The following is a 24,662-nucleotide window of genomic DNA, read 5'->3' as shown; positions in this document are numbered from 1 at the left end:
TTGTTGCATTTCAGATTTCTGGAATATATTGCGATATGAAGCCAATACATTAAATCCACACCCAGTACCACTCTGAAATCCCCAGGACGTGTCCTAATCAAACCAAAAAAGAAAAGTTTTCTCAGACAAATCTTGATTTTCTAATGTGGGACAGTCATACCTGAAATGTGGGACACTGAAAAGTCTGCTAAAAGGCCTAAAAATCACCTTTTTTTGTGATGTTTGTAATGTAGGAAACACTCAAAGCTAAAAGTGCAATCCCATTTTACCACTTACAATGTTATTGCTGTTACAAAACCTAGGCTTATAGGTGTGGATGTCACATGGAGAATCAAACAAACAATAAGACTATAAATAATAATAAATGAATAAAGACTATAATAGTTTTGAAGCATTTAGGCATGTTAGAAAGACATTAAATATAAAATGTTTTATTGACTTTTATTTATTTGAGCTTAGGTGTCCCACTTTACGGCAACTCACCCTACTTTATCCAATAAATTAAACTAAAATGTTATATTTTGTAAAACAACCAAGGACATCTTCCAACATATTTATTTTTATTTCTAATAGTCTCAAAAGCTATTATACTTAATGAAGGGTTTATGAAGATAATGGTTGTGGTAACAATAGGAGTACAAAGTAGGCAGGACTGTCCCATCACTCTGGTTTCGTGTTGTGGTGAGAAGAAGTAGGTCTAACCTCTGATATATACGGCTCTATTTTAATCCCGTCATCTCATTGGTCAGCTCACCTGTGACGTCAACACTCTGGTTTGGTTCAGTGGAGAGCGGATGACGCGGATGACGCGCACTTCCTCAGTCAACTCCTGTGAAAGCAGAGAGTTTGAGCTGCGATGCATCAGGACCTGATCAGGACAGGTGACAGGTGACAGGTGACAGATCAGTCTTTACTCAGCTGATACACGAGGTCTCAATGTATTTATCCAGAGTTGTAGATTGTATTAACAATTATTATTCAAATAATATTATTCACATTAATTTAGATATCTCAGCTAAATGAACTTATACAAATAAAAGCCACAATGTTTCTTTAAACAAATCATTTTCAGCCTAATACGGTGCAGAATCTGTCAATTAAATTTAAAAGTGTGATAGTAGTATATGATATGATTTGATTTAAGAAGAAGGATATGGACATTATAAGCTACATTATGTACAGCAGGTTTATACTGTATGTACTCTGTGTTTTTAATGTGAATGTGTTTGTCACTTATTGTCTGTGAAAATCAGATAATATATTTAAAAAATAAACGTGTGATTCAAACAATAAAATGTTTAGATAAACTACACAAAAAAAAGAATACACATAAATAATAAAATAGTACTGTAAGCAATAAAAGTGTGATTCAAACAATAAAATATTAAGATAACTAAAATAAATAAATACACATAAATAATAAAATAATAGTCTAAGCAATAAAAGTGTGATTTAAATAATACAATGTTTTGATAAACTAAAAAAAAAAATACATATAAATAATAAAATAATAGTCTAAGCAGTAAAAGTGTGATTCAAACAATAAAAATGTTTGGATAAACTCCAAATAAATAAATAAATAAGTAAATAAATACACATAGATAATAAAATAGTGTAAGCAATAAAAGTGTGATTGAAACAATAACATTTTTAGATAAACTCCAAATAAATAAATACATACATAAATAAATAATAAAAAGTAGTCTAAGCAATAAATAAAGATACGTTATAAATAACAAATGCATTCATTTTAGCTAAAAATATTAATTAAGATGAACATACAAATAAAATAAAACATACAACAGCTGAACTATTTTACTGTAGTTGGGTTAAATATAAGCCAAGTATCAGTGATTATCAGTATGAAATTGAAATAAAATTTGACACAGTAAAAGTATATGATTGATATTGATATCTTATTAATTGGCACATTTACTGTTGATTTTAATCTTAAAAATGAACACAGAGAATCCAACTTTATTACCAGCGATTAGCCATAACCTTTATTGACTTAAAGTTGTGCAATATGTTTCCATAATTCACATTTTGGGTTGCAATCTTGACCTATTTGGGTTTTTTATGGGCCCTTAAACCCAGTGATGCAAGACTTTTGGTTTCCATGCCAATTGATGTGGTTCTAGATTAAAAACTTCTAAATGTCCAGCTGTAGGTGGGGAAATACCAAGTGAAAATGTCCCTTATTACAATATTGAAATGTCTTGCAAGGGGGAAGTCCCTCAGAGTCCCCTGCAGGTCCCCGGACCCCGGGTTGTGAACCTGCTCTGCTGCTCCTCCAGCCTCCAGCCTACCGGTGACAGCAGGAACACCATCAGCAGACACACACACATACACACACACACACACACACACACACACAGTGGGGATGGATGAGCGCCATATTGCAGCAGGTTGAACAGGAGGAAGAGAGAAAATCTGCTGCGAGCTTCGGACAATCATCTCATCTGCAAACCTCTTTAAGCTCAGGTAAGACTCTGAATATAATGCACTCCTTGTTTCTTTTACTCTGAGTGCAGTAAAATGAGCTTTAAGTGGTGCAAAAACACACTTTTACACACTTTTTTTCTGCGCACTTTTCTGCTGCTCTGCTGCACAAAGGAGACAAATCTCCCAACAAGTGTCTGTGGGATTATAAAGAGGAGGACTGTCTGCAGCACTGAGAGGAAGCTGCTGCAACAAAGAGGCAACATTGTTATTATCTTTTAACAGTTTATATTAAATATAATGTGTCTCTATCGGTGGATCTGGAATTTCTCGTTTGCTGAGTTTGAGTGGTTTCACTGTCTCTGTGGGTGTGTACACATAACATAGACTCAACCCTCCAGTGGAAATACACCCTGAAATTCACATTATATTATTATATATATATACTATTACAACCTCAAAATGTTACATGCAACTGGAGCAGTAGCCTTGATCATTTATTATTATCTGTAGTGTAATTAAACAGTGTTTTTTGCCTTTTAAAGTGACTTTATGAAGCCCTACAGAGCAGAACAGGTGTATTAATGGATCTAATTAATGTAAATTGAGATGTGGGTATTGTTAGCAACAGGAAGGCGTCAAAATAAAAGGTCAGGGCAGGGTGGGGACTATAACTTTATCATAGTTAGTGGGTGAGGCATGTTGAGGACCATATTTAACCTGCCTGGACTGAGTCAAGGTAGAATAGAGTTGTGAGACTTCTGGTGTTAAATTTCAGAATAAAATCATTTAGAGTAGGGTTGGGCTGGAATATACTCTATTAAAAGAGATGATGATAAATAAATGATACTTGATGTAAATAATTAGTTTTACTAGAGAGGTACATACTAGGTCTTTTATTATTGCAAAGTTATTAGTTTCTACTCAGGAGTACTGTGACCAAACCATTTTTGTTGATTTGAAGATTAATTGATTTCTCAATTGACTGAAAGACATTTTTTGATTAATCATGCAAGTCATGTAGTGAGCAAAAATCCCAAACATTTTCATCTTTTAGCTTCTCAAATGTTATAATTTGCGGCTTTTCTCTCTTAAATATCAATGTAAATTTTATATTTGTGGGTTTTGGACCGTTGGTTGGACATTTCAATGCCATCATGGGCTCTGAGAATTTGTGGAGGACATTAGTAGGCTATTAATCATATACTTTTACTGTGTACAATATAATTCTATTTTCATAGCTAAAATGAATGCATTTAATATCTATAATGTGTTTTTATTTATTGCTTAGTCTACTATTCTATTATTTATGTGTATTTTTTTTGTTTAAACTTTAAACTTTTTTATTTTTTATTGACGGACGGTACACGCTATGTCCATTTATTATGTTCATTCACTATGTATATTCTGTATTTCTATTTATTGTTTTATAATATTTTTGTACACCTGTAACTCTGCATCTGAGCTTTGCTGCTTTGACACCTGAATATCGCCCCAGGGATTAATAAAAGTTTGTCTTATCTTATCTTAAGTCTGGCGAGGTCCTCCTGTTAAGTAATCAATCAATCATTCCTCAAGAATGCCAAATATTTCCTGATTTCACCCTCCCATATGATCATAAACTGGACATCCTTCCTTCACACCTTTCATTCTTTGGGGAGGTTAAGGAGCTGCTCTGGGTCACGTTAAAGAAATGAGGTGGTCATCACCTAGCTAGTTAAACTGTGAATAGGTTGCACCGCATTCTTCAGTGAACACCATTCAATATTTAACCCTCTGCATAGTTTGCATTTCTTCACAAGAGCCTTTTGCAACAGGAGTCACCATGGGGATTCCACTGAATATAACCATAAACGACAGCTACTACTGAGAGAGAACAGGCCCATTGTGCCCTTTATTATGTTTTTAGGAAGTGACTTATCTTGTAAGTGTATTTTCTAGAGGTGGGGAAAAAAACAATTTACCTATGTATCGATTTGGAAAATTATTTTTGTAAATGCCAGAATCAATATATTTGCTTCATGTGAGTCTATGCAGAGGTAGAAGGAAGTTACCATTATTATTGTTGTAGTCTGAGTAACGTGATCTGTTCCGTATCCGTCAATCAAAACAAACCGCAGCTGGCCGCAATGAGGAAGTAGAAAACGTTGGAGGGTCAGCGTGGATATGACCCGCACCCTCACATGTTAAATCCAACGTGGTAAACACTACACATCCAGTAAAGTATGGAAACACTTTGGGTTTCACACATTGTCAGGAAAAGAGTTTACTTTGGTCATGATTGTGGTCAGAATCTTCTCAGGACTTGTAAAGTGTAAGGAATACAAAATGATCAGCAGTGACCAGACTGGTGCTCTTATTGTGAAGGTCCAGAGCGGGTCTCTTCCGGTGTAGTGCTAGCAGCAGCCGTCAGCTTGTCTTGTCGTCTCGGTGATTCATCCTGATGACTCCTCGCCTCGCAGGAGGTGTCGAGCTGCTTCTCAGGCGGGTTTAAGTAACACCGAAGTGACTGAAACTCGTTTCTCTTCTTTCTCTCTCGTCAGGAAGACACACGGAACTTCAGCTCTCTTCTGTGGAAACACTTTTATATTTAAATTAACAGGAAACAAGACCGAAAGACCGAAAGATGCCTAAAGCGGTGAGTAAACTCTCTGATTTATTCATTTATTCATCATTTACACTAACTGCTGGTTGTGTCACTCAACTGAAACATCACAGGTCACATTAATGAAGGATTAAACCTCCTAAATTCAGTATAATCTTCTGTTTGTGGAAGGATTTTCTCACATTAATCCAGCTCATTTATGTCGTAGTAACTGTTAACTGTTAAGAGCAGGTTACCTGGTTACCTAGGTGATTGGTTAACTGTGATACATTACTGATGTAATACTTTATCAAACATACTAGATTTATTTTTTTTAGTACTTTTTTTTCTTCCCTTTTTTCAAGGTTGTTTTTTTATATATGCAATTTACAGTTACAATAGTTTATAAAACATTTTTTTAAGTAGATGAGCTGATAGATATATAAACTAATTAAGTACACTAAAGAGAAAACAACTTCAACATTTAAAATTGAAATAAAATTAGGAAAATAAATAATAATAATAATAATAATGATAAAAAGAAAGAATAGAGTTAAAAAAATAAATAAATACTGTATTTAGTGTAAAAATGTCAAAACTGAGTGAGTTTTTGAATCAGAATTAATTTGCTGACACATAATAGTTTATGTTTGGCTGTACATTTTTATAATGTATAATTTTTTTTGGTGTTAATTTTGAGAAATAAATCACTTCCTGGGAGTGACAGATGTTAAAGTGATGCTACTTCCAGGCTGAGTGACATTTGCCATTTAATTACATGTATTTAACTTCTTTTAAACTCTCAAGTCAGTGAGCCAAAAACAAAATATAGAGGTTTAAACTAAATTAAACACATTTAAAGACTTAATAACAACCTGAACAATGCCATCTGTTCACTGGACTGATGTAGATTTGTCATGCTGACACATAATAGTTTATGTTTGGCTGTAAATTTAGATTTTTTTGTGTTAATTTTGAGAAATAAATCACTTCCTGGGATGTTAAAGTGATGTTAGCAGAGTATAAATTCCAGACTGAGTGATCATCACTCTCAAGTCAGTGAGCCAGAGATTGTCTCACATTAATCTAGCTAACTAGCTAATTTATATTGTAGTAAACTGTTAACTGATGCTAATACTTTATCAAAATATTGTATTTAGTGTGAAAATGTCACAACTGAGTGAGTTTTTGAATCATAATTAATTTGCTGACACATAATAGTTTATTTTTGGCTGTAAATTTTGAGAAATAAATCACTTCCTGGAATGTTAAAGTGATACTATCATCAGAGTATAACTTCCAGGCTAAGTGATCATCACTGTGAGACATTTGTCACATTTAATTACATGTATTTAACTTCTGTTAAACTCTCAAGTCAGTGAGCCAGAAACAAAATATTCTTATGTTAATTCTTAGTAACACAGCATAGTGTGAGCTATGCTTGGTTTCCTACTGTCCAAATGTGGCAGTAAGTCCTCTTTTCATATAAATAATGCTAAAAACACAAAACGTCCCCTTCTCACTCACATCTGAACTGTCACAAGAGTCTCTAAAAAAAACTAGGAGACACATAGCGTAGCCTGCATACATACAAATATACATATATGAAAAAACAAATAACTCCCTCCATGTGGAATAATGGCATTTCTGGATCTGAAATCATAATTTCATATAAAAAAAAGTAAAATTAAAAGTAAAAATCAAAGGAATTGGTGAGGAAAAAAACATTTATAGACTTAATAACAACCAGAACAATGTCATTTTTTTACTGGACTGATGCAGTTTTGTCATAGAGATGTACAGTATGAGAAGGGTCTGTGTTAAAGGGGAAAACTCACATGCTCTTCTCATATCCTGCGGGTGTCCCATATGTTTCATCATCCACTTTGCAGGAACATTAATAGTGAGACTTATATTCTATTTCAATGTGCTTTCAGTCATAGTCACAGGATCTGTATCTTTGACGTCATTCTCTATAATGTTGCACACTCGTCCATCATCATAAACACGGGGGGTGGAAAATGTCTTGTTTATATCCTCAGGAGTTTGCGATGAATACAGGGTTCTCTCTTAGTCTCTTGAAGTTGTTTTCCAGGCTGAAATTTAAGGGATTGCTGCCCACTTAAATGTTCCCATAAGTCATCTTGGACTCTAGGTATAAATGTGACAAAAGTATTTAGGGTATTAATGACTTTTCATCTTCAAAGAAAGCAAAACAAAAGACAAAAAAGAGCCATTGTTTGATGGAGCTGTCCTATATATTTGAACAGGTTTTTTTGCCCTCAATTATTCTCGACTCATTTTGCCCCACCCCAGCTATTACATCGTGTACAGTCGCACATGGAGCGTGTCCTTCCCTCAGCTCGCTGTTTGGAAATTTCTAGCGTAACAGCCTGTGTGTGCTCTAAGGAAAATGTGATGGAAATGTGTCAGACATGGATAAAAAACTTTGTTCTTTATTTAAAAAGTAGAATAGAAAGTCCAGAGATGCCTAAAACAGTTACTAAAGTTTGACAAGTAACAAATCAGACAGGATTAAAGAAAGATTTTAGTAAAAAAGACAAAAACAGAAGCAGAATTGGTGCTTAAAAGCTGCTCAGATCGTGACAGAGACAGGTTGCTGCTAAACAGAGCAGCGTATTGTGATGACAATGACCACAGCACCGGTCGGTGTCATAAAGTGTGTTGTCGGTTTGTTTATAATGGCCTTGTGGTTGTCATGAGCGTCGCCTGGGAAATGACATCATTACTGTTTGATAGCGGCAGCACACCAAGTCCCACAAAACAGCCTTTTTGGACGTAAATGTCAGATTTCTTTTTTTTCCATGACATCAAGAAATGAATACAAGCCTTGATTTTTAAATTTAATCCTCTGGACTGTTCAATATGTGGCCTCATGACTGACGCAAGCTTTGAAATATAGCTTAAATAATATCAATATGACACTAAGTCTATTTTAATTAAGTTTTTCCACCAGAGAGCTTCATCCTCTCAAAGTAATCCTGCAAATGCTGACTTTCACTTTTAGCCTGGGTGAGATATGTAAATTAGGGTTTATATTTTGAGTTCTGTGAAAAGCGTGTCATTGGATTACTAGTTTGACGAGTGTCAGTGGGTCAAGCCTGTAGTCGGAAACATATTACAAGTGTGGGAGGCAGGAGACGGGAAACAACACCCAAAGCTATAGTAACGTAAACCTTATGCTACTTTAAGGCTGCAATTTATTTTCATTATTTATTAATCTACTGATTATTTCCTCGATTAATCCATTAATCGTTTAGTATATACATTGTTAAAAAATATCTTCAATTTGCTTGTTTTTGTCCAAAATCCAAATATAATCCAAATAACTGTCATATGTGACAAAGAAAAGCAGCAAATTCTCACATTTGAGAGAAATTATTCAGCATTTTGGCTTGAAAAATTAAAAAATAGTTGATCTTTTAATAGAATTGAATAGCAGCTCTATTTTAATTCTCGACCCATTTGTATAGCATCATGTTAAACATGATATATACAGTAAGTGGGATAGAGATATTAAATACATACATGAATTGGTGCCTTCAAATGGAACTGGTGAACTCGTGTTTACAACATGGGAAGTTGGCGTTCAAGTGGTCAAGTCGTGAGAATACCGCTGCTAAGCAACAGCAAATATTAACGTTACTGTCGGCGTCTAGAAGCCACAGAGGCTGACAATTTAGCGAGCTAGCAAGCGGGTAATACAATGACAAAATAATGGCAGAGGAAAAAGATGAAGCCGTTGGGAATATCAACATTTTCCTCAGACATGTTATACAGTTATGAAGAAAAACAATATACGACTAAAATTACAATATATTCACTTATTGTGCACCGAAAAATGAACTTCCATATGAACCTCCGCCATTTCTGACAACGTCAACAAACACGTCACATCTCGTAAAGCTTTCAGAAACTTTCCACTTACGAGGTCTTGAATACGACAAGAGGGGGCGTTCATATGAACACGGTAAACACGACCCCATTTGAAGGCACCATATGTCTTACCTTTTAAAACTACCTGCATTCATCTTATTCATCTGCTTGGACTCACAATATCATGGTGATGTTAATGTCCGATGGCACCTGACAACAGGTACCTTTTGTTAATTGACCAATACGGTCTAATGCCGTTTTAATTTGTAAAGATTTGGGCAAACTAAATTGTCATTAAACCTGTAGGAAAGTCTTAAAGAAGTTTCAGATTAGAACATACAAGTGTAATTGTGGAAAATGCACCAGAATGCACCTGTGTCTTCAAGGCAAGTTGTTTGAGTCATACATTTTTGGGTGTTAGACACCTGCCATATACTGTATACACCCCACGTCTCTTTCTCCTGACCTTCCCTGTCTTCTTTCTTAACTACTAATCGTTACCTAATACAATGAAATGCCCCTAAAAATCTTTAAAACAACATTTTAAATGTGTTTGCTTTGCATTAATGAGGTTGAGCAGTCATGAAAACCTAATACAAGGTTATTAATCTCTTCCTAAAGTAACTGCAGTCCAAAGATCAAAGAGGATAAAAGTGCCAACTTGCTTTAAATTCGATTCTAACTGGCACAGAAACCTACAGGACTTATTTCAAGCTCAGATACTTGGCTTGAACTCAAACATTCCTACATTGTTTGGAAAAGAGACTTTTACGACAGAGGACCAAGGCGCCCGGCGGCGGCAGGACGTTGGGCCAGATTTGAGGAGTAGTTAAGACTCCTGTGTTGGTGCTTGTGTGACTCATGTTTCACTTATCTGAATGACACATTGTCAGACGTAAAGGATAGCGCTCCTCGCCTCTCCCAGAATCCTGTTTCCTCGCGGTCACAGCCCAGTGACACAAACCATACAAGGCGTGGCCACGTTCAACATGGATGGGTGTTTCCTTTTCATGTCCAATCCTATTGTTAGTATTTGTTCCTTTTAAGTAATTGATAACCCAATCATTTCATGTCATTATGATTTATTGTGATTTTTGTTAACTTTTTTTTAACACTGTACTTTGGGGAAAAAGTTGAATCATACACTTTTAGGGACTTTTACTTTGAAAAATATCTAAATTAATACATTAAAATGTTTGATTTTCAGCATGTATGTAGTCAGAGATGTCCTGAAGTCAAATATATCAGTCATTGTTAGGAATTATTTATTACATTTTTTCCAGCAACCCAAAAATCAAAGAATAAAGACATTCCCCTCACAAATTAGTGGTATTCATTTATAAGGGACATGTCATGTTTTATACTTCTGGTGAATATAATCCAATCAATCTTATTTCCATATATGTATTTTGTATATACAGTTCACCTTATTTTTAAAACCAGACGTAGTCATACGTGTATACTTCCTCTAACTTCACCAAGGTCGTCTCTAGCTCTCCCGTCAGCTCCGTTCTCTTTATACATCCATGGTCAGCTCCATCGGGGCCGTTTGAATGCATTTAACATAGATGTCAGTTCAGGGTGCTCTACAGTTCCTCGTTGCGGCCAGCTGCGGTTTGTTTTGATTGACGGATACGGAACAGATCACGTTACTCAGTCTACAACAATAATAGTGGTAACTTCCTTCTACCTCCGCATAGACTCACATGAAGCAAAAATATTGATTCTGGCATTTACAAAAATAATTTTCAAAATCGATACATAGGTAAAATAAATTTTTTCCCCACCTCTAGAAAATACACTTACAAGATAAGTCACTTCCTAAAAACATAATAAAGGACACAATGGGCCTGTTCTCTCTCAGTAGTAGCCGTCCTTTATGGTTATATTACTCTCAGACCGTCTCAGTGGAATCCCCATGGTGACTCCTGTTGCAAAAGGCTCTTGTGAAGAAATGCAAACTATGCAGAGGGTTAAATATTGAATGGTGTTCACTGAAGAATGCGGTGCAACCTATTCACAGTTTAACTAGCTAGGTGATGACTACCTCATTTCTTTAACGTGACCCAGAGCAGCTCCTCAACCTCCCCAATGAATGAAAAGTGTGAAGGAAGGATTGTCCAGTTTATGATCATATGGGAGGGTGAAATCAGGAAATATTTGGCATTCTTGAGGAATGATTGGTTGATTAATTAACAGGAGGACCTCGCCGGACTTAAGATAAGATAAGATGAACCTGGATGTACTGTAAAGTAAGTTTAAAGTGCACCAGTGGTTAGGAGAGGTGGTTGCAGGTAGTCCAGATAGTCCAGATGGTCCAGATAGTCCAGATAGTGCACTTTTCATGTGGGGGTCAGCCTTGGTTGTGGAGCCTGATGGCTACCAGCAAGAAGGACTGACCGAGACGCTTTGGTGAACATGTACCCCTGAATTTACCATTACAGACATGACGACTGACTATTTGTTTAACAATTTAGCCACACATTTTCAGACTGACCGTACACGGTCCAGACATATACTCGGTATTGACCGAGTCTTGTTAAGTTAACAAAAATCGCAGTGAATCATAATGTCAAATCGCAATACTTAAAAATCGCAATACATATCGAATCGGCACTCAAGTATCGTGATAGTATCGAATCAGGAGATAGTCGGATCGTCCCAGCCCTACTTTCTTTAAAGAACCAGGCTAGTTTCTAGTCTATATGCTAAGCTAAGCTAATCAGCTGCTGGCTGTAGCTACATACAGTATTTACCGTACAGACGTGAACGTGGTATCGTTCTTCTCATCTGACTCTTGGCGAGAAAGCGAATAAGCGTCTTTCCCAAAATGTCGCACTATTCCTTTTTAACATAACAAAATGTATTTCAAAGTGTTTCACCAAGAAAGAACCAAGAAATCCTTCACACTGTTGATCACTCTTTGGTCCTCAATACTGTAATCTACTGTTTCTACGCCTGCGTTACCATCAAGCTCGTACTTGTTGTTATTCATTCTTGGTTACCAAAACGTTGTACCTTCCAATAGAATGAAAATGTGTAGAAGCTTTGAACCAATGCTCCTGTAGCTAAAAGGACTGAGTCAGTTCTCACTGGTGTGCCTTGTGAAGCAGGGGTTTAGACGGTTAATATGAACGCCTGTACTTTCCTCTGACTGAAGTTGCTCATTGTGGAACTCTGGGTCCTTGCCCGGTATATTTTTAGCATATGTGTCATGTTTTCTTTACCGCTCTGAATGGGCTCAGTTTATTGTGAGTTACCGTTGGAGGATTCAACTTTGAGATCAGATATCACTCACTCAGTGGTTTCTGTTGGCTCGTCTGCTCCACACATTCACATATTCCATTCTCTGCTGCTTTTTTTAAATTTTTCTAGGTGCTCCATCTGTAGCTGCTGTAAATAAATATAGACCGTGAGGTTGAGAGAAGCATCCAGAATCTGTCAGAGCTGCTTCTGCCAAATCCTAGAATCACTTTTCAACAACATGTCACTTCTTAGGGCAGTTTTCTGATCACTTCTGCTGCAGTTTTGTGGTAGTTTTTTTTGGTAATCTGGCTCCTCTAGATGATGATAGCGGGGGGCTGCTGGGGCGCTGCAGCTGAAAGGGGATCTTTGTTTTGCTGTGTAAAGTAAATGCAGTTGCTTCCCCTCCTTCCCCTGCTTTTTAGCAGCGACTTGAAGCTGGTACAAGAGTCCCAAAAGTTTCAAATCGTATGCACATGTGGCACTGTGGGACAGAGCAAACTCTATGTGGCTCTGAGGTTTTGTCAAAGCCCCCCTCCAGACAGTTTTACTTCCTGTTTTTTGGTTAATGTTCTTTCTCAAACAGAGAATGGGGGTGTGGGTTATAGTCAGACGTAATCCATTACCATAGCAACCAGATTGCATCGTTTTTCAACCCAGTTTAGATGAGTTTGTGAGACCACAAATGAGACAAAAATCAGCACAACACACCGACTCGCTCTCTCTCTTGCTCTCTTCTTCAACGTCTCCTCCTGGCGAGGCGGCGGTCTGGCTGCTGCTGCACCGAAGAACCGCACCGCCGCACGCCGGCCACAGTGCACCGGAGGACGGATAGACATGTTGCCGATGTCCGGCATTTGAAATGCAGTTTCGGAACGTTTTGGATGTGCACCGTCCACCAGCACCGGTCGCTCTCGCCTCAGCCTCCAGCACCGACACCGCATCGGGCTGCTCAGTGATTCGTTCATTTCTCTAACAGGACTTTGCTCTTGTTTTCTTTTGGGCTGAAAGTTGTGCGCTGCCAGTCGTTCGGAGTTGTTAGAGGCCCGCAAACCTCCGGTATCGGCTGCTTCCCGTTAATTTATCTCCAGCAGGAGGAGACGGTAAAGAAGAGAGCGAGTGAGAGAGACAGTCAGTGTGTTGTGTTAATTCTGCCGGTGGTATTTTATGTAATTCACTGCGTTGATTAAACACACTAAAGTAAGGTGGAGGAAAATAACAAATGAAATGAAAACCCTCAGTTAGCTAATGCAACGAGTTGGGCTAGCTAACTACACCTAACTAGCTAACTAACTAGAAAGACAAACTGACAGACAGATAAACAGATTTATCGTCTTGCTAAGACTCAAACGAGCTTGGAGGATGACCTATGACCTGCAGCTTCTACTGTAGTCAGACGTCATATTCCCATTTTACCAACCTTCTTTTTGTTTTTACTTTGAGCACAAAATTATTTGTCTGAAAAGCGATTTGGCAAACAGTGTGGCTAATCAACTTAGTCAGGAAATGACTCAAATAAATATGAAATATCATAGAAATGCCAAAATACACTGGAGGGGGGCTTTAAGCAACCTTGCCACAGATCCTGGGTTTTGACCCCAAGTGAGTCTACTTGAAAGCAGGAGACACACGGGTGAAAAAAATGTGGCATCCTTGAAAATCCACTGTCTAGACTACTGTGTTCTTACAATATCCTGGACAGCGCTGTGGTGAGGCGCTTTGCATCCAATGCTGTGATTGGATTTACCCTCTCTTTAGGATTTAAGCCTGTCAGTTAGTTGCTCAGCCTTTGTAGCTTCCTAGGAATCAGTGGGACTCTGAATCACCAGACGAGTCACTGCTGCAGCCCCAGACATCCCCTTTTCCAGTGGGCGTCATTGAATTTGTTCAGCGCTGCTCACAATGGGCTGGAGATGAAAGATGTCACTGAAGGGCTCTGTTAGCGGGGCTTTCTCTCTCTCTCTCTCTCTCTCTGTACTCCGTGTCCACCAACCTCTTTGTGTCGCTTTCACTGAGCATTAATAAGTTCAGTCAATACTTTGAGGGTCTTTTCATAACCCCCGCAAATACCAGAGACATTTGACATTATAACCCACTGAGAATCAGTATGTGCATTACCTCAAAGCAGCTATTGTAAATATTTGTGCATTGTTGCATGGGCCTTTTGTGAAGCCGTTTTGCTGATTACTAATCAAACCTACAACACAGATTATTGTTTCCCCCTCCATTATGGGATACAGTTGACGTCAGTTTTCATTATTCTGCACCAGTCATGGTATTTGTAATGGTTTTGAAATCGCACATTAATCACTGGGGTGGATCCTAGAATACATTCTCGGCTCATAAAGCAGGTTTCAGTTAGATGACCACCTCTTTTTTTTTTGTGTGTGCACAGGCCGTTCTGATGGATCATTAACCAGAGAAATGAAAGACGTGCCTTTTTTTTTTTTCTGTGAATGGGAGTGAATGACTGAAGTAGCTACCTTATTTTAGCCCTCTTCTCTTCAGTCTGACCATTCAGAATAACATCCATGATGCTTCTTTTTTAGCTTGGTAGCTTATAAGTGGAGTTAGTGTTTCTAATATGTTCCTTAAAATCAAAAGTTCACTGAATATGGGTACCAAAAAACAGCTCAGATTTTGCAGCAGAATTGCCTTCAATCAGCCCGTCTGGCTCTGAGAAAGCAGAGATAAACACAGAGCCCCATGTGTTTACTCTGCAAATACACCCCCTTACCAAACACACACAAACACACACCGGAGCAGTGTTGTGCAGTCTGGCATGCTTTACCACGTATAGGCCCTTATACCTACAGTATGAGAACCTCTTCTGTTGCTCTGGGTCAGCGTTTGAACTCTCGTTTTCTCATGTTTTTCCACAGGTCAATGTTCGCGTCACCACCATGGACGCTGAGCTGGAGTTTGCCATCCAGCCCAGCACCACCGGCAAGCAGCTGTTTGACCAGGTACGGTGCATATCAGTTCTCTAGCATCAGTGTTGACCTATAAATATGTTATCAATATCACTTTTGGAAACAAAATTATGTGGAAATTAATCATTTTTTTTTTTTTTTTAAAGTTATTTTTTTGGGGGCATTTTCCATTTTATTGAGAGGACAGTGGATAGAGTCTTGGAAAGGGGGGAGAGAGAGAGTGGATGCGGAAAGGGCCACAGGCCGGATTCGAACCCGGGCCGCCGCGGTCAGGACCAAGCCTTGATACATGGACGCCCGCTCTACCAACTGAGCTAACCCAGGCGCCGAAATGAATCATTTTTGAATAAAGTTTTATACAAACAATCAACACAAGTCAGCCAATCGCACTCTAGTGGTATTTATAAAAGCCAATGTACTTATTCAATACATACACAAAAAGTTATTTGTAGAGTTAAAGGAATAGTTACACATTTTGGAGTTTAGGGGCAGGGAACGTCATCTCACGCTGCATTCACTTGCACGCAGAATTCTTCTTGTAAATTTCAGACCAGCCACAACTTTTCATATATATATATATATTTTTTTTAATTAGATTGTCCAAAATTGGGCCTGCTGCTTGGGTTTCAAGGCATTTTTTAAGGGCAGCAGCTGCCGCCCGTTTCCACCCATTAGGTTTGGACATATTTTTTATCTATTATGTGTTTCACAAGTTAAATAAAACTGTGATTTTTTTATTTTTTTTCCACATCTGTGTTTTAAATACAGCTACACGCTGCTGTTGCTTTATATATATCTACTATAAACTGCTACATCCTCCATCACCTAACTAGCCTAAAGGTCCTGACACTGTCGGGCCGTCAGTGAGTATCTGCGGCCCTAGTTTTTACGGTGTGACCCGCACTGTTGGCACTAGTCTGCCCCTGTCGGCAGCTTTTTGTCCGATTCAGCATGTTGAATCAGTGCACGAGAAGAGAAACGAAAGGGAGAAAAGCAAACGAACACAGAAGGCTTTTCTAATTTTTCATCTTCATCTCATCTGATCATTCCAACACACGGATATTTTTACAGCTACATGGCCGTCTGGAATGAAGCTAAGTGGTGAGCGAGAGTGGTGTGAAAATGGTCGGCAAATGCCGCTTTGCTTCATGTACGTATCATAACAACGGCTTGTATATCCGCCGTGCTCGGTCTTCCGGTTTCCCTTCTATGAATGATGAATACAGACTACCCCAACCTGCTGGTGTGGAGAGTTATTTCATCTCACTCGGACGCAGGATGTACGTGGTAGTCGGCCGTCGGCTGTAGTCTTTGCGGTGTGTTCGAGTGCAACGTTTTGGTCAAGACACAGGCGACGTGAGGTGACGCAACAGTCAGCCTTCATCGTCGCTAGTTCTTTGATATCAGTTTGGTGTGTCTGGGCCTTGACCGGGTTGACGTCACTGCCAGAGGTCTGTGTTAGTAAAAGGAGAAAGTGTCTGCCCTCATTATCATCCCTCCAAAGCTCTTTCCATTCGTTGCATCCAGGTCTGAAAAATTATCTCCTACAGACGAGATTACAGGAGCTTTTGACCTCGAGTGTCTTTATCAGTTTCTTGTCTTCCCGCTGCTGAGGTTCAGGGATTATTATGAATGGCTTCCTGTGATGAAAAATTGCAACTTAATATACGTAAGTGAACAAAGAGAACTTGAAACCGTTAATTAAACTCATGATTGATGGCATTAGTGGAGGAAGTCACACAGTGCAGAGTAAAAGGTGTGGCTGCAATCATGGAAACATAACAAACCCTATGGTGTTTGGAACCTTTTTAGGAAATCTCAGTCACATTTTCTTATTATATCTTATTATTATTATTATTATATATGGTTATATAGAAAAAAATGTCTTGTTTATAGTAAAATAATACTTTTACACACTTTTTATAAATGAATGCCACCATAATTTGACCTCAATTGATTATCTCTTTCATCAGGTGTGCATTGAATGTTGAAGTTAGTTCATGTTTGTCCATGACACCGGATGTGGTTATGTAATAACTAAAAGTGGTCATATATGTGGCGTGGCATTTTGTCCATGACCCTTGTGGCTTCTTTTACCGGTCATTATTGTGAAGCGAGGAGGGCTTTCTCTTTTTAATTTGCAACGTTTCCTCTCGTTGTAAAACTCTATTGTGAAGCTCAGTGCTTGAAATCCAAATGTAGATGACATGTCATTAGCCTGAGCCTCCTCTGAGGCTGTGTGACAGCACCGAGGGAGGAAAGGCATTGTTTTAGCCACTTCCTGTATAACTCGTTTTTCAATAGCAAGTGTAGCCGGCTGTGTGTGTGTTATGGCTGCGTGTCAGGGGATTCAAACTTCATGTTGAGAACATTCTAGTCAAAAAATACAACCACGTAAAGCATAATATCCCTAAAAATCCACTAGAATAAGAGCCATATTCATAATATTTTGGTGATATTGATGTCGCTGCTTGTTTAAGGATGTCTTTTGGCTTATGACACGTGTTTTTTGAGGAATAAAGCAGCGGGGCTTCTGCTCTAAAGCTGCGTGGTTTTGTTCTAGGAAGGAATAGCCGAGGACCCAGATATTCGCCTTTTGACATCTCCCTATTTATAGGTGTGGGTGAATTCCCCCGCCTACTTGTTAGAATGGCTCTCGGTGGGGTGTGCCACAGATAATCACTCACTCCCTGTGATAGTGTCAGAGACGGCTCACTGCTCTATTTTAGCTCAAAGATACAATCTACTAATTTGAGGTCTACGACGCTTCACACCTTGTCTGAAGTCTGAGCAGCTGACATTTAGCGGTCCCTGAAGTCCGTCAGCAGCCTGATTTAGTTTTAAACGGGTGCTGTGTCAGTAATCAGCTGCACAGACACGAGTACACTCGCACAGTGTTAGACAGGTTTTGTGGAAATGCTGAGTAACAGCAGTGAGCTCATTTCCAGGGCGAGTGTGAGGCCTGGCGTGGCCTGTGTGGTCGGCACTGATCATAACCTTAGTCTCCCTGCCATGCTGCTCTTATTCTGCCGCTCCCCTACACACCCTCGCTCAGTTTCACTTCCATACAACTGCTCTCTGCTGCTCGTTTCATTTTGAGTTGGGCCTGAATTAGAAAAATCCCAGCAGTCTGGTTCTCACTCAGTGGTTTACAGTAGATGACGTACTGGTTAGTTGTGTCTGTCCTCAGTGTGTTTGTCGTGTTCATCATCCCAATCTCCAGATGCTCTCTCCTGTATTCAGTACAGATGTTCCAATATGAGATTTTTCGGGAAGGATACCATTCCTTCAAATGTTTTATAAGATTGCTGGTGTTGAAATTGGCAACGCTTAGTGCCACCCCTCGAAACAGAAGCCTAACTCTTGGGCCAGGCTGCCCGCAGGAGCAGTGCGTGACGGCTACCTCACTGGCAGCGTTTCTGCTGCTGCTACCAGCTCTTTCTTTCGACATAGAGTTTACCGTTCATAATGGCCATTTAATTTAATTATAAATGTCATTTATATTTACTTCAGACAGAAAAAGGTTAAGAACCGTGTGGTAATTTGTAAATAATAGTAATAATCCACAATTAAAACCCCGTACTTTATTCATTCATGGAGCTCTGCAAGTCACTGCATGTTCTACAACACTGTCCTGTAAATATTTCAGAATAAAAGCCTTGTGTTAACAAATGAAGGAATTCTGTCCACAGAAAAAGTGATTGAGTGCTTTTATTTTGAAATGGAAGCAGGAAGTGTTGATTTAAAAATAAATCTTTACTTTTTGTCATGTCCGTGACATATTCTACAGATGTCTAGACATTAAAGCTGTAGTAATGTTGCTTTTATGTCAATATACTGTCAAAAGATCACGTTCACTCTCTTGTTGTTCCTGTGAACCGCTCGCGGTAAAAATAGGCGAGACCTCGAATCTCTAGAAGAGACGCAGCCGAGCCGCGCTGCTCACGTGGGCTGTGTGGCTGCTCTAACCTGTTAACATGGACGCGGAAATAAAAAACAACAAGTTCCACAGCCGCCACGTGCTGCTGATGTCCCCTGGGTGGCCCAGGCTTTACATACTGTACATATTGCCAAATGGCTGACATTTTCCTCGCTCTGACTACCGTTACACTCTCCACTAGCACCGCACTGTTTTTTGCTATCGTCACGTGACAAACTACCTGCAATCAGTTCTTCTTTGCTGCTATAAAACATTATATATATACTATACATCCAGGGCGACAGCACAGTGAAGGCTACTGTTTTGGAGCGGTGAAGAAGAATTGATTTCCTGATTTTTTTCTGGGTTAAAACTGGCTTAACCGATACTGGTATCGTACCGGAACAACCCTAGTATTCAGCTCTTGAGAGCTGGTTTGGATTGGTTAAAAGCCAGAAGAAGTGTTGGTGTTAAACAGCTGAAAACATAGCAACATTTTAAACACTTCAACAATGTCTTGAACTGAATCCAAGTCTGAAATAACTGGCTGACAGGTGCCAGGAGCAAAATATGAAACTAGTCCACGTATACACCCAACCCAACATGTCAAAGACGCATTCAGAAATCGCTGCAAGGCTGTTCCAAGTCAAGAGAGGGAACTTATTGCTTGATGGCTATTATTCTGCACTGTAGTATTGTAGCAGAACTATATTCAACTTGTAACACTCCCTTTACTGTTCTGTCACAATGAATGTGTGGTCTGACAGCAGTAGACCCATTTCCTTTGGGCCAGCAGCACCCACTGGCCCCCTCACCACCACCACCAAGCACACTCCTTCATCTTTGTGCTGGTGAACCCCTCCCTTCCCCTCCTCCGTCGCTGGAGGACTCCACGCTATTCAGCCCAGAGGATGTAGTGAGTAATGCTGTTTCAGCCCAGTGGCATTCCTCTCTCTCACCACAGTGCCCGAGCTCCCATAAACCAGACGGAGAGACTTTCACTCTCTGTCAGATCGCTGTGAGACGAAGCCGCAGACTCGAGTCATGCTAACTGTTAACCTATTCAGCGCTGCAACTTTTCAACCTTCCTTCAACCTAAAACGAGTCCGACGTGGGTGGTGACGCTGCGCTGAAGAATTTGTTGAAAGGTTTAGTTACTACCTGACTGCAAATGTTTCACTGAGGTTTTTTATAATCATTGCCGAAATGAAGCAATTTTGTTTCTGCTTATAAGAGCTTGTTAAAAGAGTGTGGCCCCTAAGTTTTATTCATATCTATTAGAAGCCCCACGATACGATATTATCACGATACTTAAGTCACGATACGATCTTATTGAGATTTTAAACATTTTATGATATCCTGAGTATTGTGGTAAGATATATTGCAATTATTACCTTTTTTCAACTGCAAATTATGCAGTTTGTCAACATCTGTTTTGTCTACTAATAGGGGTGTCACGATTCTCCAAATCCACATTTCGATTTGATTTAAACATGCCATTTTCAATACCTGTATCTGTGTGACCCACCTCAGTACATAATCATTACAAAAACACAAAATAAATCCTTCTGCAGTGCATTACAAGTGTGCTGTAATGCACACTTTGTCGTCATATACAGTCACGATTGTTCCTCTCGTCTCATTTTTCCCTCTCTCCTCTGATCATTCTTTGTCACCGAGGGTTTGGACAGTCTGTAGTCAAGCTTGTTGCTCTCGCTACCAACATCAGCTGCTCTGGTTCAGTCAAGCTGTATTTTTCTTGGGAGGCACATATGTAGGCGGGGCGGAGAGAAAAATAAAATAATCGCCGATCCTGCTTTTGTTTTCAATGATCGAGATCGGAGGCTAATTTCGAATGATTTCCAATTCAGAATCGAAATCATGACACCCCTAATTAAATATGCAGGAAGTACCCTGAGTATTTGAGTATTGAGTTAATAGCAGTGGTATGTAGGGATGATATGGCTATGAACCAATCAGATTGCTTGATGTGAGCTACCTGTTTTATAATATATCATTAATGGTATTTACTGCTACTGAACAAATGTGATAATAAATAATTACAGGCTTCATCGTCTCTACTGGTTTACCATCATACTTTATCACTGTGAAACAGGTATTAAATTATATTCTATGTGGTATCAAAAAGATCTTTGAAAGTCTTAAATCGAACTATTTTGCATCGGAGTGTTCTGTTGTCATTAATCTTACTTCGATCGAGGTGTTAGGAGCTCTGAGCCTACATCGGCACGACCTAGCAACCCATTAAAGTCGAGGCACCCTGCCAAAGCGACCTGCTGTGATGTCAGTTCACTAAACCTGCGTCCCCAGATTCAGATCTAATCCTCCTCTAATGAACTGAACTATTTTAAGTATCCTTTGTCAGCGGGTGTACATAGCATGTACAACATGTTATTAAAGCTAGTTTATCTATCGATCAAGGGAAGTACAGTGTTGTTTTAAAGGTTAAAGTTGTTACCTCCCTGTCGGTGTCGAGGTTGTACCAAGCCTCTCTGCAGTAGAGATTTCCTTTAGGTATCTGAGCGGTAGCCCACTCTGCCTCTCACGCTGTAGACCCCCAAAGCAAAACCACCATGAAAGGGCTGATTGTTTGTCTGAGGCCTTATGAGTTTCATTACAGGTGAGATGCAGCCTCTCTCATTTCAGGCCCTCATTCCAGGGCTTGTTGTTGTTGCACTAAATACAATCCATCAGAAGAGTTCACCAAGCATTCATCTGTACTCCCACAGGTCAGCCTGCTCTGTATTTTGTGTCAAAAAGATGGCAGTTTTTATTTTAATTTGAACCTTGGCTGGAGCTTATCATCGGGAATGGGCTTGGCCGGAGTGCCAACGTGTTGATTCACCCTGGCAACTTAACATCTCACCTGGTGACTGGGTGGGGAATTTGGCAGCGATGCACTCAAAAAGGGATTGTCCCACTTAACAGCGCACGCACACACACACACACACACACACACACACACACACACACACACACACACACACACACACACACACACACACACACACACAAAAACATGAATTTCTACACGGTGCTGCTGGAAAACTGCTCTCTGCCTCTCTGAAAGCCATAAAGAGCCTCTGACTGGTCGTTGAGGTTTTTTTCCTCCAGTGGAAAATGGTAAACTCCTCCTCCTGCAGCGCAAGTGATTATTCCAGATCTATAACTGGGTTTTCACTTTCTGCCTCAGCTGCACAGTCAAATATTGGTTGAAAAAAAGAAATCTTAAAATTGCTGATCTGTTCTTAGAAAGAAGTGTTTCCAGTGCGGTTGAAATTAAAGCCGGGCTCATAATGTGCCTTTTAGACGTTAGTAATGAGGAGTTTTGCCAGAAAGTAACAGCAGCCTCGCTCCGGCCCTCTCAGTCTGTTCCTTGAGTCAGAGACAGGATGCTGGTCATGCAGCACGTTATACAGTATCACTCCTCCTCACCGGTCAAACAATAGGACCGCTTTGTTAAAGAGTTGTCATACTCGTGAGTGCTGCATATTGCAACAGACCGAGAGATGTGAGCTAAGTGTTACTTCAAGTAGTGTTATTTAAATATTTCACCATTACTAGGAATTACCCTTAATTAAATATGCTGATATTGCTTTATATTATTTATGAAACAACAACAACACAGAGGCTCCGTAGTCTGAACCAGGGCGGCGAACTTTATTACTCCTTTCAACCTTAACAAAGGCAGATCAGGCGAGATCCACTCCTTCTCTTCTATGTTTCACAATAAAAGCCCTTTAGACATATAATATTCACAGGTGATATTTCATGGGAATGAATCCTTACCCCAAGTGAAAGGAGTTCAAGTACCTTGGGGAGTGAGGGGACAACGGAACGTGAGATTGGCCGGAGAATCGGAGCAGAGGGGGTGGTATTGCATTCGCTTTACCGCACCATTGTGCCGAAAAGAGAGCTGAGCCAGGAAGGCAAAGCTCTCGATCTACCGGTCAATCTTCGTTCCTACTCTCACCTCTGGTCATGAGGGTTGGGTCATGACCGAAAGAACTAGATCCTGGGTACAAGCGGCCGAAATGGGTTTTCTCAGGAGGCTGGCTGGCGTCTCCCTCAGAGATAGGGTGAGAAGCTCAGTCATCCGTGAGGGACTCGGAGTAGAGCTGCTACTCCTTTGCGTTGTGTTTTGCGTCTGCACTACAAGGATAGGTTGAGTCTCAGTGACAGTGGTGACCGTCTCCTTGTCCAGATACATTTGTTCCCCAAATTGCAACCAACATGCAGTGTTTTAAAGTGTATCTTTATTTGTCCTGGCAGTAGTTGACTGTTTGTATCATTACCGTAGCCAAGTCCATACTCAGGCCTGGGAATGTGTAATACTATGAGGGTTGTTCAGCAGATTAGTGTGGTACCTGAGTATGCCACCTTAAGGTTAGATTCTTCAGGCCTCGCCAGCGTCTGCAAAGCCTTCAAAGGCCTTTTCACAACTCCTCGCTCTGCTGGAAGGAAACCATCAGTGATTCATTTACGTTTTTCATTGACTTTTGAGGTGTGAGCTCTTTGTTTTGGCTACTATGGTTACATCATCATCTCATAAACAGTTTTCCTGGAAGTGCCGGTTGTGAATTTTATAAATCTCGTCAAATCTTGGAGAAGTGAAGCCAATGCTGAAGTGCCTTAAACCTGCATTCTCTCTAACAGCCAGCAGGGGGCGACTCCTCTGGTTGCAAAAATAAGTCTGATTGTATAGAAGTCTATGAGAAAATGAGTCTACTTCTCACTTGATTTATTACCTCAGTAAACATTGTAAACATGAGTTTATGGTCTCAATCACTAGTTTCAAGTCTTCTTCAATACAGCATGATGTTCATTTAGTAAATTATGGTCCCATTTAGAGTCAGATAGACCATAAAGAGGGGATGCTTTAGGGCGTGGCTACCTTGTGATTGATAGGTTGCTATCACGGCGTTGTGGACTTTTGGGTTTTGGACTTTTGGTGAAAAGTGACAGACACTTGAAGACGTCACCTCGGGCTTTGGGAAGTTGTGATTGAGCTTTTTTACATTTCATAGATGAAACGATTAATGGATTCATAAAAAAGAAAATCAGCAGATTATTTGATAATGAAAATAACCATAAGTTGCAGCCCTACTGTGTTTTAAGACTTTGTCTTTCCTTTTCTCTGTGCAGGTGGTGAAAACCATCGGCTTACGTGAGGTCTGGTACTTCGGACTTCAGTACATGGATAGCAAAGGTTACTACACTTGGCTAAAACTGGACAAAAAGGTAAGATCCATTTTAAAAAAAATACATTTTTGTTTGATTTTATCTCATAATAATCCTCCTATCTTATAAATGCTCACATTATTAGGTCATTAGGGTTGGAGGAAATACTTTTCCAGTGCCTTGCAATGCTTCATCATTCGCACACAATGTCATTTATACCGTCACGCTAGTTATTTCACAATCTAATTTGTTCATGATACCTCCCACCTACATACCTGCATGGCCATTTCACTCCGTGTCTCTCCCTCTTCCTGTGGATTCAAAGTGTATAAACAATAGAGATGCATTCTTTCTCTGAGCTCCACTGTTTGCTTTCCAGTCAATCAGTAGCCACCGTATTATATATAGTATGTATATATTCACGATGCTGTATTGTGGTTTC

The 24,662-nt window shown here is 39.5% G+C and overlaps 1 protein-coding gene across 2 annotated transcripts in view; it reads left to right on the top strand.

The window, feature by feature from the left end:
* The first annotated feature begins 2,348 nt into the window (after window positions 1-2,348).
* Window positions 2,349-24,662, top strand: part of ezrb (ezrin b) — a 45,811-nt gene continuing 23,497 nt past the window's right edge. Inside the window, exons 1-4 of one of the 2 annotated variants that reach the window (XM_074615292.1) lie at window positions 2,349-2,484; window positions 4,986-5,080; window positions 15,049-15,132; window positions 24,185-24,280. In XM_074615292.1, the coding sequence (XP_074471393.1) occupies window positions 5,069-5,080; window positions 15,049-15,132; window positions 24,185-24,280 (192 nt within the window). In that variant the 5' untranslated portion in view covers window positions 2,349-2,484; window positions 4,986-5,068. Of the gene's footprint in view, window positions 2,485-4,877; window positions 5,081-15,048; window positions 15,133-24,184; window positions 24,281-24,662 lie in introns of those variants that run through there. The other variant, XM_074615291.1, reaches the window with a different exon arrangement.

The sequence above is a fragment of the Sebastes fasciatus genome, chromosome 18 (genome assembly GCF_043250625.1).
Source record: "Sebastes fasciatus isolate fSebFas1 chromosome 18, fSebFas1.pri, whole genome shotgun sequence".
In the NCBI taxonomy this organism is placed as follows: domain Eukaryota; kingdom Metazoa; phylum Chordata; class Actinopteri; order Perciformes; family Sebastidae; genus Sebastes; species Sebastes fasciatus.
Note: the sequence above shows the minus strand (reverse complement) of the source record. Positions and strands in the feature narration are given on the sequence as shown.